This window comes from Numida meleagris, chromosome 3 (genome assembly GCF_002078875.1).
Source record: "Numida meleagris isolate 19003 breed g44 Domestic line chromosome 3, NumMel1.0, whole genome shotgun sequence".
Taxonomy (NCBI): Eukaryota; Metazoa; Chordata; class Aves; order Galliformes; family Numididae; genus Numida; species Numida meleagris.
Window position 1 is genome coordinate 36,021,226 of NC_034411.1, and position 15,136 is coordinate 36,036,361.

The following is a 15,136-nucleotide window of genomic DNA, read 5'->3' on the forward strand; positions in this document are numbered from 1 at the left end:
AAAGCATTCTAATCCATGTGATGAGGAAGTATGACTTAAGAGACCTTATTTTTGATTTTCTCGTGGTCAGCTCTGTGCCTCTGCAAATCAGGCAGTTGCCTGGATATAGCAAAGCAGCCCTGGCGGTGTCCTGAGGTGTCCTCGGGGCTCCTTCCTGTTGGCTGGAACAGACTCGCTCTCTGCTCTCCTACTGCTCAGAGGTCTGCAGTGCCAACGGGGCACAAGCTTTCTCCAGTTCATCCTGGAAAAAAAATGCGGAAGCGCCCAGGCAGAGGAACAGGCAGATAGAGCCCTGCTGCTGTCGGGAAATGTGTAAGAAGGAGACAGGTGACATCCGTCCCCCCCTTAGTCTTTCACTGCCGACTCCTGTCTTTCCTTCCCTAACCCGTTAGCCCACATTTCTCTTCCTGCCCAGCCCTCCGGGCATTTGCGGGGGCTACCGCCGGATCCGCAGGCGGCTGCAGTTTCTTGGTCGCGGGTTTCGGCGTTGGGCCGCTGCGCGGCGGAGCGGCGGCAGCAGCAGCGCAGCACAGCAGCACCTTTGACGTGCCCGTTCCCCACGTGACGGCCGCTCCATTGCGGGGCGGGCGCTGAGCTGCCGCCGCTCCGCCAGAGCGGGGAGAGCCGCAGCCGCAGCGTGTGTGCGTGCGCGCGTGTGTGTGATGAGCGATCGCCGCGTCCCTCCGCCCGCCGCCGGCTGACACCCCCAGCGCCGGGCGCGCCAGGAGCAGCGGCAGGAGGATCCGAGGAGCCGCGGCCACCCCGCACTGACCTTGGCCCGGGAGGTAACGGAGCTCCGCGCCCTCCCCGCGGCCGTGCTGAGACCTCGCTGGCGCCGCTGCCGCTGTCCGTGGTGCTGGAAGCGCCGCGCCGCGCTGCCCGCAGGGCTCCCCCGGCCATTTGCCGCTGGGAGGTGCGGGCACTGCGGGGCAGGCGCCGGGCGGGGCGCGCCGAGGGCGAGGTGCGGCTCAGCCCCGTCGGGAGGTCTGGGGAGGGGGCCGGTGGGCTCCAGAAGGAGGTGTTTGGGGCAGAGCGTAGTCCGCCCCGCTCTCCGCAGCCTCCGGTGCGGTCTGTAGATGGAGCGCATTCTTACACCTGCGTGCAAAGCCGGAGCTACGGCAGGAGCTGAGCGCTCAGTGCGGCTCCCGGGTGAGCGGGGGGGAGGGCGGGAGGAGCCGGGGCTGGCGGCTGAGCCGAGGCTTTGCGGTGAACTACGAGGAAAGTAGGTGAAAGCATGCAGGAGTGCGTTCTATCGTGTTTTTTGTTTGACGCCGAGAGAAGTTTAAGGAGGCTGTTCTTCTGCCGTGTGTTTGTGGGTTGTGGAAGTTGTTTTTGTGCGAGCCACGAGGTGAGGGCAGAGCTGAACAGAAAGTCGTGGACCCAATCAGTTCTCCCCAAACTGTGGTCAGGGGGGTGCCGAGCATCCCTGGTTGGAGGTGCATATCAGGAGGGAGTGCTTGGTGAGACGCGCCTCATGATGTGGTGGTTAGTGGGATGTCAGGGAGCTATTTGGAGCAACAATTAATTAATGTCTGAATTAAATTAACACATTACATTCATTATTTATGGGCAAAAGAGAGTAATGACAGTAAATCATGAATTAGCTTCTTTGCTGCAATGTAAATATCTGTAGGATTTTAGAGCATGCACTGAATCTGATAACATCTTGGTATAAAGTCGTGTCCATTAATCATTAAGGAGGGTAGGAGACCTGAGGAAGTGTCTTACTGAGACCACTTGTACCTTTTACAGCACAGCAAAAGCGGATCAAATCTGTGGGACATGGCACAAGGAAATAATTATGGGCAAAGCAGCAATGGGGTGGCTGATGAATCCCCAAACATGCTGGTGTACAGAAAGGTAAGCTTTGATGTTTTTTGAAATCTGAGGAAGGTGCTTCAGGAAATGGTGATGTCCTTGACTCTCTTGCCTAGCAAGTTGAGACCATTATTTTTACTGTTTCTCTCCACCTTACTGAAGAGAAGCTGCTGCTGTGCTTTGCCATGAATGGAGCAGTGTGATTTCAGAACACGATCACCTGATGTGAATTTGTAATGTTTTGGCTGCTTACATTTATGCTACCTAAGGCAGATCAAATGGCTTGTGAGAACTAGATGTGTATGCATGAACTGCTAGTGACTCCTTTTCTTTTATGAAATGACTAGATTTCTTGTTTTGAATGGCAAAATGTACATGCCTCAACTTTGCAGTGCATTCAGAAATGGTTTAGAATTTGAAATAGTTTATGTATTTATTTCATTTTATGCATTGAAACATCTGATATGTGATGGTGGTGATGTCTGAGTCTGGAAAATGTTGTGGGCTGAAGTGTTCACTGGCAAAATCTATTAGTAAAATGAATGTGTATGTTATACTTATCTGCAATTGCCAGAATGTAAAACCAAAAAAACTAAAACAAAACACAACACAACAACACAAACTTTTGCTCTGGAGATTCTCTCTCTGGAAAGCATTTCTAATGTAGTTATTCTAATGACATCAATATACACATTTCCAGACACTGAGCTCCAGTAGTGTGGGTTATATAGCCTCTACACTTCCATTTTTGTTAAAGTAGATGCTTGGGGATTTTGTGATGGGTTGATACGTTATTATTTTTCTTTATTTTAAACTTTATGATTGCGTTTATTATCATAGTTTTTTAAATCTCATTCATCGAGTGACATTTTAATAATGGAGAAGAATAGCTGTTCTTGCAAACTGAAATATGTAATTACATAACTACTTGTTTATTCCTAGAATGCAGTGCTTTCTAACTTATCTGTGGTTGTTTTTATCAGGTGGAAAAATCAATATTTTTTCTTAGAGCCTTTGACTTTTCTTTTTGCAATTTAACTGTAATAGAAAATATGTGATACATATTCAGTTTAGTTTTTGAGGTGAACTGAGGTATCATCAGTAACTGATGCTTTTTTTTTTTCCCCCAGAAATTATAAAATAGTTTCAAAATGAAGACTGATACATGATTTTTCATTCTTATTTTCAAATATGTTGCTGATTTCAGTGAGTTTTAGTGGTATTTCCCATCTTGGAAAATAGGCTTTTGTTTACACTAATGAGGTTTGTGAACTTAACCGTAGTTATACGTATGTGTAAGAATACATGTCTGGAAAAAAGTACAGAATACCTTACCATTAACATGACGAATGTGTTTCACAATGAAATAATGTGCATGAATTTATATGTAAAAAATGTGCTGTGCAGATATAAAGCAACATACCAAAGCTTATATTGTCTTTTATAGGCTTCTGATCTTTCTGAACAGAATCTTTTCATATTTGTCATGTTCTTCTATGCTGAAAAAGAAGTCTTTTATCTGCCTATCTAGTAGATAGGGGAGAGGAAAAAACAGAGAAACTGACTTCTCCTGTGGCGTTTATGTCTGAGTAGTGGGCTGAGCTTGTTATCCATTGTATTTAGTCTGACCTTATGCCACAGTTTAACACTGCCCCTGAGGAGCCTCCAGATTAAAAGGAAAGTTCTGAGGCAAGTGACCAAAATCTTGGTGATGCAGGGAAAACTTGAAAATGAGGAGTGGAAGTAGGACATAAAACCTCATGTAGTCACTCAGCGTCAAACACCTTTTCAGTTCTCTGTAAATCAAAGGCATGGGGATGGTATCGGTTTGTGTCTTCCTGTATAACAGTGGTCCTCCTCTTGAGGTTGAAGTGCAAGTGGTGCACTGAGTATTAAACTTTCACAAATATTGACCTTCTACAGTATTACCTGCCGTATTTATTTTTATACACTTCAGCATATTATTTTGGCATAGTAAATCAGAAGGATCATTTAAGATGGCTGGAGTACAGAGTAAACTAAGTAGTCAATCCTTTGGCAGGACTCAAGGAATAAGCAACCAAAATAATAGATAACCTTTTCAAAAATCACCTACCTTTTTCTGTAGTAAGATATTGGTGTAGCTGAATGTTCTATAAATTCTGTCTAGAACTTAAGAGAAGGATAGGTAGAAGTCATTTCACTTCAGAATATATAATCTCTGAATATCATTCGTTAATAGCAACAACTAAATCACGGGATTCCTTGTAATACATTAGAAAACACAATACTTCTCTGTCTGTCATTGTGTTGGAAATGAAAGCGTTGTGCAGAGCGAACAAAGAACTAGATTTGCTGGCTTCATGAAGGACTCTTTTTTTTTTGCCAACTGAAAAAGTATTAATAGTTCTTAGGAAAAAAAAAGAAATAAAAGTGCTTTTGGCTGGCTTAAGAAGGAAACTGAATTTGAAGCCTTGTATTTTGAATAACACTACTGAAATACAAATGCTGGAATGTTTTCTTGCAGTAGTTTATACAACATCAACACAGGGATTAGCACACATTTTGTAATATATGTGCCTTCAAGAAATAGATTAGACGTCTCTTTTTGGGATAATGAAGAACTAAAATTTGGTCATGATAAATGAAGACAGTGACTTTGGCTGTAAAAATATTATGTTGTAATTTTGGTAGTTTTTCTAGTCTAACTTCCAGGCACTATCTGAACTAAATACAATCTAAGCTGTGTGTAGTTGCAGACCTGGGTTTCCAAAATCCTCATTCTGTCAGGAGTATTTTATAGTAAATGAAAAGACCATTATTTACAGAATGAAGTTTTGTTGTTTACGAATTAGGTATTTAAAGCTTTGAATCATTATAGAGTCATTATTGCACTTTAAATGAGTAGAAAAGTATTGATATGTAAGCTTGTTTTTTGTTGTTGATTTTTCTTTTTTTAAAATGTCTTTGGTTTGTGATTAGTTACTCATCTGGGAGACTGAAGAAAGATAGGTAATTAAAATGCAGAATAGAGTTATATTCAGTGTAGATAGCATACATATAATAGTAGCCTGTATTCACAGAGAAAGAAGAGTTTCATTGCATTTTGCTTTCAGAAATGAAATAATTAAAATATTTTATGCTGAATTTTCAAATTAAATATTCTGTGCATGCCTAATTCTGAATGCTTATTTGAATCTGTGATAGAAAGGGTAGTAACAAACATAAATAGTTCCTTATATCATTTTTGTTACCCTGACTCTTAAGATGCTCGTGTGTCAGTGCTTTTATGCCTCGAGGAATACTTTTTATTTTAATAGAATGTCAGTTGCATTATTCTTTTTTGGCTATCAGCCTAATTATAAAGTAATGACATGTGACACATCATTAATACTGACATACCTTGGAAACAGTCCTGATTTTTTCTGCCAGTAGCCTGAGGCCAACGTGAAAAATTTAAAAATCCTGCTTTTACTTCCTCTCCAACAGAGTCCATTTCAGTCAGCACTTAAAAGACGTAAGACACTAGAATGCTTACTGTTTGCTCATACAGGAATCTTAGATTTCAGCAACATTAATTTACTGCTGGAAGTTAGGTTTTAAAGATGATACTTCAGAAGTAATGTGTGGTTTATAATGTGCAGTTTTCCCTAGTTTTCAGAGCTTAACTTATCCTGTTTCATCTTGTGTGTGGCACAGATAATGAAATAAGTAAGAGCTGTCTTTTAAAGAACCTCATTTGAGACCTACTGCTGGTCCTACTAAACCTTTGTTTATCTTTCTCATCTGTTCTTTTCTTACTTTTTTAGTCAAGGATAGGCTGCAAGGATTAAGAGTTCTAATTTGGAAGGTGGATGGTCATTGCATTGCTGTCTGAACTAGCTTCATTTGAAAGGAAACAGCCTTATTTTGTAGCAGCAAGATTGCCCTTATCTGAATTCTTGTGACCGAGACTGATTCTCTCTACCGTCCTTACTGTCCCACATGTTAAAAGAGCTTTTGCCAAAGCTGATTAGAATTACTAACAGTCGGGGCTTCCAATATTGTAATGGAGCTAATGAGGTGTTCTGTTTTTGTGTCAATTGTTGAAGGTCACGTATGCCAGTAACCCTGTACTGAAAATGCTAAATTTGTAATCTCAATGTACTTCTTAGTTTACCATCTTCTGATATTCTTGATAGAAACTAAGCCTCCAAGGTGTGATACTTTAAAAGTGCTGTTGTAAAAGAGCATTAGAACGCTGTTACCACCTGCTTCTAATAACCATTCTATCTTCTGTTTGTACAGGAGATGACTTCCAGTGTTGACTGCATATAATGTGATGCTCTCATGTGGCTTTTATCAAGTGTTCGCTTAAAGATGATTGTTAGAAAAAAATGATATCAGACAACCGTATTCCTTAGAGCCTGTGGGACCAAGGAAGGATGCAGTAGGTGGGATTTTTCTAAGCCCTGTCACTCACTTCGATAAGAGAAGAATTGCTTTGATACTTCGCGTTTCTGAATACGCTGTTGCAACCTATGGTTGCATCTTGCTCTCAGTGAAAGCTGCAGAGTTTGTTACTATTACACTGTAAATGCAAATGCCAGGGCAGACTAAAGGACATGAAATACTGTAATTTAATTAAAAAGTATATATTTATCTACAATATACAATTTCTTCTGAGAAGAAGAGTGATGTTGCAGTATGTGCAGAGCACGGATGCTGCTTTTGGTTTCATTCTGACTCTCCTAGATATAGACTTGACTTTGATATATCCACATTTATGGACCTTGGGAATTTCAGCTGTAAGAAGAATAGAGTTTTCCCCCCTATTCGGTGTGAACATCATGAGGATGTTGTCATAGTTCTGGAATAGCTGGTTGGTGTTAAAGTAAAATAGGTGGTAGCTAGGGGGCAGGAACTTAATACTGAAGGACAGTATAGTTACTAGGTTCTGTGGAGTGCCTTTTTTTTTGTGGTGAGAATACATTTTGCTTTATGCTCTCACCTCTCTTGATACTGATTTTCTAGTGTATCTACCTGCTGTGTGATCTGATGCTGTATCTCCTCCTGGAATGTTTATTGTCAATACTAGGTAGACCGTATATGCTTTGCCATCATTTATGATAACAGTGGTATAGAGGAATTGACTGTCTCACAACTATACAAAACCACTGATAATGCAACCCAAGGAAACTTGATTAGAAAATCTTCTACTTGAGTCTGCAGGTGGCTGGATCTGCAGATGTGAGAGGCACACCTGCTCTGTGTATTTACTTTGGTGAATCCTACTGATATTTTTCTTGCTTTCTGTTCTCCTCATCCTTCCACTAGGTGTAGAAATGTATCAAGTGGTTTTGCAGTGAGAGGCTTACTGCTTCGTACTGTTCTGAGCTTGATGTGCTCAGATCACTAGCATTACTGTCAAATACAAAAACACCACAGAATTCTGTGCCACCATACTACTTCCTTTATCCATCCCACGTGTGCCATCTGAAAACTGTATGTGCCTGTTTTGATTGTGTAGTGTCATTTTTAGTTTCTCTCCTTTTTTCCTTTGAAGCAGTCTACATTTGTAACTATGGAAACAATGATGCTATTGATAGTGATGCGCAATACAAAGTCAGAAACTGTTTGTTTTGGAGTTCTGAGTTTTGTTGTCTTTTACTTCAGACTTATAACATGCTTTGTGAAGTGCAGATTTTTTTTATAGTTACCTATATCTGATGACAACATAAGAAACATACAAACCTCTCTTCAAATCAATCTGTAAAGGCTACTAAAAGAGAAGAAAGTGTGTTTGTGAAGTCCATTTACAATTGAAATGACAGATGAAACCTAGAAGAAATAAATAATAACGTTAGAATAAAGTTAAGAATAAAGTTATCAGCAGAATATATCTGTGTAACATGTAAAACTGTGTAAAACTTTTCAGGTAGAGTGTTGGGGAAGGGTAAGACAGTTAATGTACATCAACATACAGTGTAAACATACCAGTTTTTCAGCTATATCTCTGCTAAAAAAAAATCTCTTCTGTAACAGATGCATATAGTTATTCTCTGTGCTACCAGTGGACAAGCTGAGGCATGACATTGACATGTCAGAGCAGGAGAAAAGCTGAAAGTAATTTTTTCGTGAAATAGAACAAACCATTTGCTACAGAGGAGGGAGATATCAGGGCTGAGCTTGCAAAATGCTACCTGGAATGTCCTCAGCACTTTCCATTATTATTAGTGACTTTATTTAAGGAATTACAGTAGTATGGGAAGGAGTTAGAAATGTGAGAGCTGAAATGTCTGAGGATCAGAGTTTGGAACCATAGCTTCATCTGGAGGCTGAGAACTGCTTGGAGTTTATGCAGGCAAGTGGGCTGATTTAAAAAAAAAAAGAAACAATAGGAACTATTGCAAAAAAACCTAGGAATGGAGTAGCGGCCCCTCATAAAACCATCATAACTGTCAGTAAAGCTTTTACTAGATAAAATATAGACTTCTTAACTGACAGGGATGGGAGCTTGGCATAAAAAAAAAAAAAAAACAGCCTACAAACAATCTGAAACACGAGAGAGAAATGCAACCGGCAATATTTAAAGATCTGTATGTTGCAGCCTATTAAATTGTTCAAAAATGCATTCAATTAATATGAGGAAATGTTCAAATAACAACAATATTTTAATTAGAACTCAAAATGTTTTTTAAGCTGTGAGAGTCCAGAAGTAACTGTATGGCAGCTTATATGACAGCAGATTTAAGATTTTTTTTCAAGTTGTTGTTGGACTCCCCCAAATAAGGAGTTGGTCTGTATAATGAGCATTCAGTTATTCTTTGAATACTTCCATCATACCTTTTCTTTTTTTCTTTGTGGTTCTTGGTCATCTTCTCTAAGACTCAACCAGCTTGAGCTGAGCTTATGTGGTACCTTACTGAGGTGGGTAATTGATAATCTTTGGATTATTTCGCTTTGTACAATTTTGGACCTGTTTTGTGCTCATGTAAATGTGTACCTATGTTTGAAAGCTTCCTTCTTTAGATGCTGCTGTGGTTCTCTTTCAGTTTATTTGCATATGTGTATACAAATATGTACATGTATCTTTGTATCTCTGAGAAACTTCTTTATCTCTGAGTTGAACAGGGCATTGCTCTTGCTTTTTCTTCTATTACCAGCTTTTCCTTCAAGGATAGTTCTGGCTATGATACTTCTGTTGATGAATTAGAAGCTGGAGAAATGACACCATAATGTATGTTTCATCCATCTTTGCTGTAGAAGATACATAAGTCCGTTGCCCATTTTTCAAGATTTTTACCATTATTGTGTTTTAATTAATTAATTAGGGTCTTCTTTGCTAACCACTAAATGGAATTTGAAGTGTAATTGATCCTCAGTGTGATTCATATCAGGAGTGCTTTTGGGGAGGTGAAGGGTTTATCATGTTGTGTTCAAACAAAAGATGTGGTGATTTCATTCTGAAAAACCTTAAGCAAGATCTGAATAGATCCCAAAGCCTGGCCAGATAGAAATATATCCTTGATGTACTTCTCCTCAAATTCTTGTACAGATTTGTAAGAAGATGTTCCTGAAAACTGTGTTTCAGGTAAAATGAGAATTTCAAAAATATCAGCTCTTCTGCATCATTTCTGCTGCTGTTCATGTGTGTTTTCCTCTTCCTTTGACTTAAGGAAATCCCGTTCAGCTGACGTAATGTGTAGTTCTAGAGAGGAAGGATTGTTCCACAGAGAAAGAGATATCAAGCACAGTGCAGTTCAGATGCACAAAGATCATCTAGCTGAAAATGAAAATTTCTCCCTTTGAGGACTAAAGAAATATTTTCTCTTTCTCTTCCATTTATTGTTGATGTAGAAAAAGAAAAAAAAATAGCTTGCGGCCTTCATGGAAGTTATTTTGGAAGGAATATTATGCCAAACAAACACTTCTTTTGTAATACGATTATTGAATCATAATTGATCAAAATTGCATAAACATGAACAGAAATCTTGGTTTATTGAGTATATAAAAATGTAGTAGTCTTTGACAGTATTTCCTATTTATAATGCAACAATATTGTACCTTTCCTTCCACGCTGTAAAAATGAATTGCACATATTTGGCTATACGACTCATTCCTCTTGTAGATGCATTGTGACTAAAATAAATCAGAATTTCCTTGCTCTTCAAGATTCTGTTTTCAGTACTAAAGTATTTTGAAGAGCTGTAATTCAAAGTGCCCTAAATTCTGGTGGAAAAACATAATTTATCTGATCTACTTTTATATCAGGATGAATAAGCAGTTTACTGAATGCCTTTTAAAAGAAAGACATATTAGGGCTTCTTCACACCTACATTTATCTAAACTACAGACTGTAAGAAATATAAATCTGTGAACTAGATTCTGCCCTCAGGTATAGATTCACTGTAGCTCTTGATATCAGTGGGAAGCATACAACTGCATTTGATTATAGAATCAGTATCAGTGTAGAAGAATGGCAAAGCTCAATAAGAAACAAAACAACTCCCCCTCAAAATTACACAACCTTGAGGTAGGTGTTTTACGATAAGAATTCTCTTTATGTTGCACGCTTCTGTCTGTATGTAGTGCAGTATATGGAACAATTCGTGACTGTACCATGATGTTGGCATGTTTGGTGATACAGGCAAGAAAAGTGGGATCTGAAGAATAAACTCAATATTATGAAATGGAATGACTTCCTAGGAGCAAGCGTACAACTTACTGTATGAATTAAAGCTGTCATAGAGGGCTATGCTGAGATTTCCGTATGGCTAAAATAGTTTATTTTTGCTGTGTCATCTGTAATGTAGATAATCTATACTATAATTGAACTCGATTAAGTTCTGTGAAGTTTAACTGTTTATTTTATACAGAGTACCCTAAATTTATCAAAGTACTACATTAGATAGAAAAGTACTGTTATTTTAGGAATTCTCTGTTAGCCAGTTACACTGTAAAGAACAAGAGTTCTACCCAGCTGCTCACAGTATTACTAGATTTCAAATGTCTCAGATTTTTTTCATAGTTACTAAGCAACCACAAATCTCATTCAAGTCGCTAAGAGGTAAAGTTTTTAGTAACTTTTCACAAATCATGTCTTTCGTGCTACCCAAATCAAATTGGGAAAATAAATAATAGGATTCTGGTTCCTTAGGTTAAGGGTAGTGAATGGTATCTGTCAGAAGAGAAGAACCATACTAATGCTCATGAGGCTAAAACATTTGCTTGGTGTCTTAAAAAGAGGAGAAATGCCTTTCTTCCTAATATATAATCAAAATCTACTTTTTTTCTTTTTAATTTAAAAGCTTTACCCCTTATTTAGTCACTATACTCCTTTACAAAGAGTCTCTCCACATCTTTCTTGTAGGCCCTCATTAAATATTGGAATTTTCAGTGTTTGAGCAATTCAGCTATTCTGTTGCTGAACTGTTCTTGTGACCTGAACTACTTTGTCCCATTTATTGTGGACAAAAATAGTTCTGATCTTACTTTCCATTTACCAGCAATTCCACCTAAGTTAAAATTAAATTTGGATCTTTAAGTGCATATTCAATTATTAAATACAGTGTGCTATTCTCCTTCAGGTTGTTTGTGTCTCATTTTGATATATATATCCAGAAAAAAAGTATAGAGATCGTCTATTAATATAATTTCATTTGTATTTTTTATTTATCTGTTTTGATGGATCTGTAGCTGTCATCACATTAACTTTTTAACAGAAACTCAGGAACACAGTTGATCAGGCAGGCCATAACCAGTGCTATTGTCTTTGGGATTCTCTTGCTTTATGCTTTTATTTTTTATTTTATTTTTTCTCTCTGGAAATTGAGTGATAGCTTTGATTCCAGAATTCCAGTTGGATTTCTTTCTATAGGAGCTCTCATTTTAAGCTATGGAAAATAAAGTGTCCTACAGCCATAAATGAATAAGTCTAGATTGGCTGTGCCTTTTGTTTCCAAGTCAAAAAGACAACCTAGGATGCAGAGATTTCACTTTATGCTGTCTGGAAGGGTATTACACAGGACCATGGATCTGTTTTTAAGTACCTTTGATTTGCCATTCTTTTATTTATTTATTTAAATGTATTGAGGAACTACACTTCATGCTTTGACTTTGAACAGAAATTCTGCTCTTTGTGTCCTGTGAAATAGTTTCTTGAACTAGATCATTTTATGGTGCTTGGTTGCTCTCAGCAATGTTAAAAGATATGGAATAAGTTCAAGGAAAGAAAAAATCTGCAAGTGAAGCACTGAAGGGAAAATATTTAGCATTTCATCATTTTGTCACTTGCAGTACGTTCATGTGACCCATGCCAAGGTTGAGTGAGGCCAGCACGGATCTGCAGGTATTTCTGAAAATAATGCCGAAGCTTCACTAGGTGGTGCTCTTCCCCCTGGGTAGTGAACAAACATTGCACCGTGATGCTGACAGGGTTTCTGTTGAGGAAGAAAGGAATACTGGTCTCATAAACCGTGTCTTCCATGGTAGGTGTTGGTATTGATGTCCTGGTGAAATTATTAAAACAACCAAAAAAAAGACTAGATCAATTACTTAATACTCATTCTGCAGTTACCACAGTGGAAAGCCTTTACTATAATCATGAGTTCATCAATAAACCTTAAGTTTATTGCGTGCACTTATTAGACACGGGAGGTTGTTGGGTTTTCGCGTTCTACTAGCAAACTGAAAATATAACTTCTGTGCATGAAATTCTACACTCTTAAGTATAAAACCAAGATGGCTAAGAGATCTGGGGAGACTTCTCAGTAGAAGCTGAGACCAGGTAATTTCTATATATTTCTTTCCTCAGTGCGTGGAATGGTCTTTGCCTCACCTTCAGAATAGTATTTCAGGATCACCAAGATGGAAGTGGAGCTTGTTACAAATTCAATCATTCACATGATTTGTTCCTAAAGGTTGGCATTTTTGGTTGTCTTGGCAGGCCTTAGCAAGAAGAAATGGATTTCTGTATGGTCTCACATTTCTCCATTATCCCACTTTTTGAGCTTTTCATTTAATCCATAATAAGACATGGTAAATGGATTTTAGATGAGTATTCAAATTTGACGTGAATATCTTAGCATCTCTTGAAGGTTTAGCCATATTGTTGGCTGTGTTTAAATATTTTTGTCCTATTCTTTTTGCAGGCTGTGTTGAATAGATAGACTACTTACATGCTTATTTATTAGTCAGTCGTACTTAAAAGTGTTAACAGAAGCATTCAGCATGATTGCATTTTTAGCTATCTTTGTGACAGAAACTTTCTCAAACAGAAAGCATCTGGTAGTTGCAGTTGAGGGGGAGAATGTTTCCTTTCTGACTTTTTTTTATTTAAAGCAGTGAATTTTTTTCCTTTTTACTTTGTAGATGTAGACATGGAATTTTACTTTGTGTGTCCCTAGGTGCAGGATAAATGCTGTCCTCACTCAGGTTATTAACGTTAAGTTCTTGAAAGTTACCAAGTCGTTTCTGTGCAGGTGAAATGCTGTAGAAGTTTTTATTCACTAGTGTCCTGATGGTAGCCTGCTAGAAGTGTGAAAAGTGGGCTTTTCTCACTGAAGTTGGGTGTACTGTAGAATGATCTAAATTAAATCTTATGTTTTGATTACATTTTCCATTTTGCCTTCAAAGTAAATGTCACTATTAAAGCAGTGAATGACTTCTGACAAGTGAGAATAAATGAGATGTTAGTCAATAGCCAGCATAACTCCTTTGTCATGAATGAAGAGATGAATGATGCCTTGAGGATGTAGTCTGCATTAGAATATAGTAGAAAAACAGTGGTAGATAGAATACTGCATTGAAATGCAATAGTAGTCATACCTTTTGGTAATGCTAGGATGATTTGTGATGAGTGATCTGTTGTATCACACTTCTAATCTGTCAGATCTCAGCCTATTGCCTTCCGGTAAAGATTCAGTGTGGTCTTGCAGAGGGAGACTGAGTGTGGGAGAAATAAGATTGTCTACATTGCGCTGCTGAATGGTTTTGAACAAATCATTCCATGTCAAGGAAGCAGAAAAACTTACAGGCCCTTTGTGCTTAGGTGTTTAGGATGCAGCTAAGTAAGACGTAGGTATTATTTAAAATGGATGAATCAGTGTTTATCTGAAAAGTAAACAACCCTTACCCACATTATTGAGAAACAAGATTGGAACTACAAAAACTCTTTATTTGTACAGTACTGCAAGAACTGTAGACTCCTCATGGCTGGTGAATTGTTGTGCTATGGCAAGAATGCAGTTTGCAAAAGAGCAAAGAAGCTTGTCTAAAGTCAAATATTGCATTCAGAAAATAAGGCACTGAGAACATGGATATGATTCATTGTTCTGATTTCCTGTTCAACAAAATGGTAGCAATGTTGTTCCTCTGTTTTCCATTTGTAATTTGTAGAGGACTAAACCAGACTTCAAAGAGACACTGAAGATAAAATTATTTGCGTTTTTGGACAGTGGGTAGTATGGTGATGGCAGTATCACAGTAATAAATATTGCCTTTTTTCCCTGATAACTCTTTTACCAGTTACATTTTTCAGAACTCACTGTGATTATGCAATTCATTACAGATCTAACCTTTGACTTTCTGATTAAGGGATTCTGTGTCCTTTTTGAGTGAAGTTTTTCCAGCATGGAGAACTTTGACTCCCAGCAGAGTGTTGAGCAGAAATGCAGTGGTTAAATCTGCACATGATGGAAATATACTTCCTGGAGTTGTCTATTCTGTTCCTTTACCTGTTTTGAGTTCTCCTCTGAGTGATGACAAGGAAGGAATGTACATGAGCTACAGTGCAGGCCCATCTGTGAATACCAGATGGCATCTATAATAGTTTTTCCAATGATCTGCTTATTTTCATTTCAATTTCTTGTAAATTGTCTAGGGAAACTCGTGCACTGAAACAAGAATATTGGAAGTACTGGCCTTTATTGATGGTGTGGCATTTTGTGTTTTCTAACCACTGTAGCCTAACCTCATTTCTGTAATACCTATGAATACTGTGCTTGAAATAATATGAAATTTTAGAAGCACAGAGAGGATATCTATATCTAAAGCGGAATGTGGGAGCCATGCTTGAGAGATTTTGCTTTTCAGCAGTTTAAAGCTAATCAGGACACTGAATAAGAATTATGGCGAGTGTAAGTAAAGAGGCATTCATTCACAGTATGTTTTCCCCAAGATTATTTTTTTTGTAACCTATACTGTAATTGTACCTCTCAGCAGTATATCTTAATGTTTGAACATTCACTATGCTGAAGTTCAAGTCCTGTTTTTCAGTCTTCATTCATGTGGATAGCTTGTGTTTAACACGACTTGTGAAGATCTGAATGAACCTATGCAGTTCTATGCAGAGTATTCC

At 38.3% G+C, this 15,136-nt stretch overlaps 1 protein-coding gene across 22 annotated transcripts in view; it reads left to right on the forward strand.

Moving 5' to 3' along the window:
- The window catches only part of RGS7 (regulator of G protein signaling 7), a 271,402-nt gene that overhangs the window by 25,942 nt on the left and 230,324 nt on the right, over window positions 1–15,136 (forward strand). For 17 of the 22 annotated variants that reach the window (XM_021391124.1, XM_021391127.1, XM_021391132.1 and 14 more), the window contains one exon: window positions 1,753–1,860. The exons of 4 other annotated variants lie outside the window; for them this stretch is intronic. In XM_021391124.1, coding sequence (XP_021246799.1) covers window positions 1,753–1,860 — 108 coding nt within the window. Of the gene's footprint in view, window positions 1–639; window positions 786–1,752; window positions 1,861–15,136 lie in introns of those variants that run through there. One more of the 22 variants, XM_021391133.1, reaches the window with a different exon arrangement.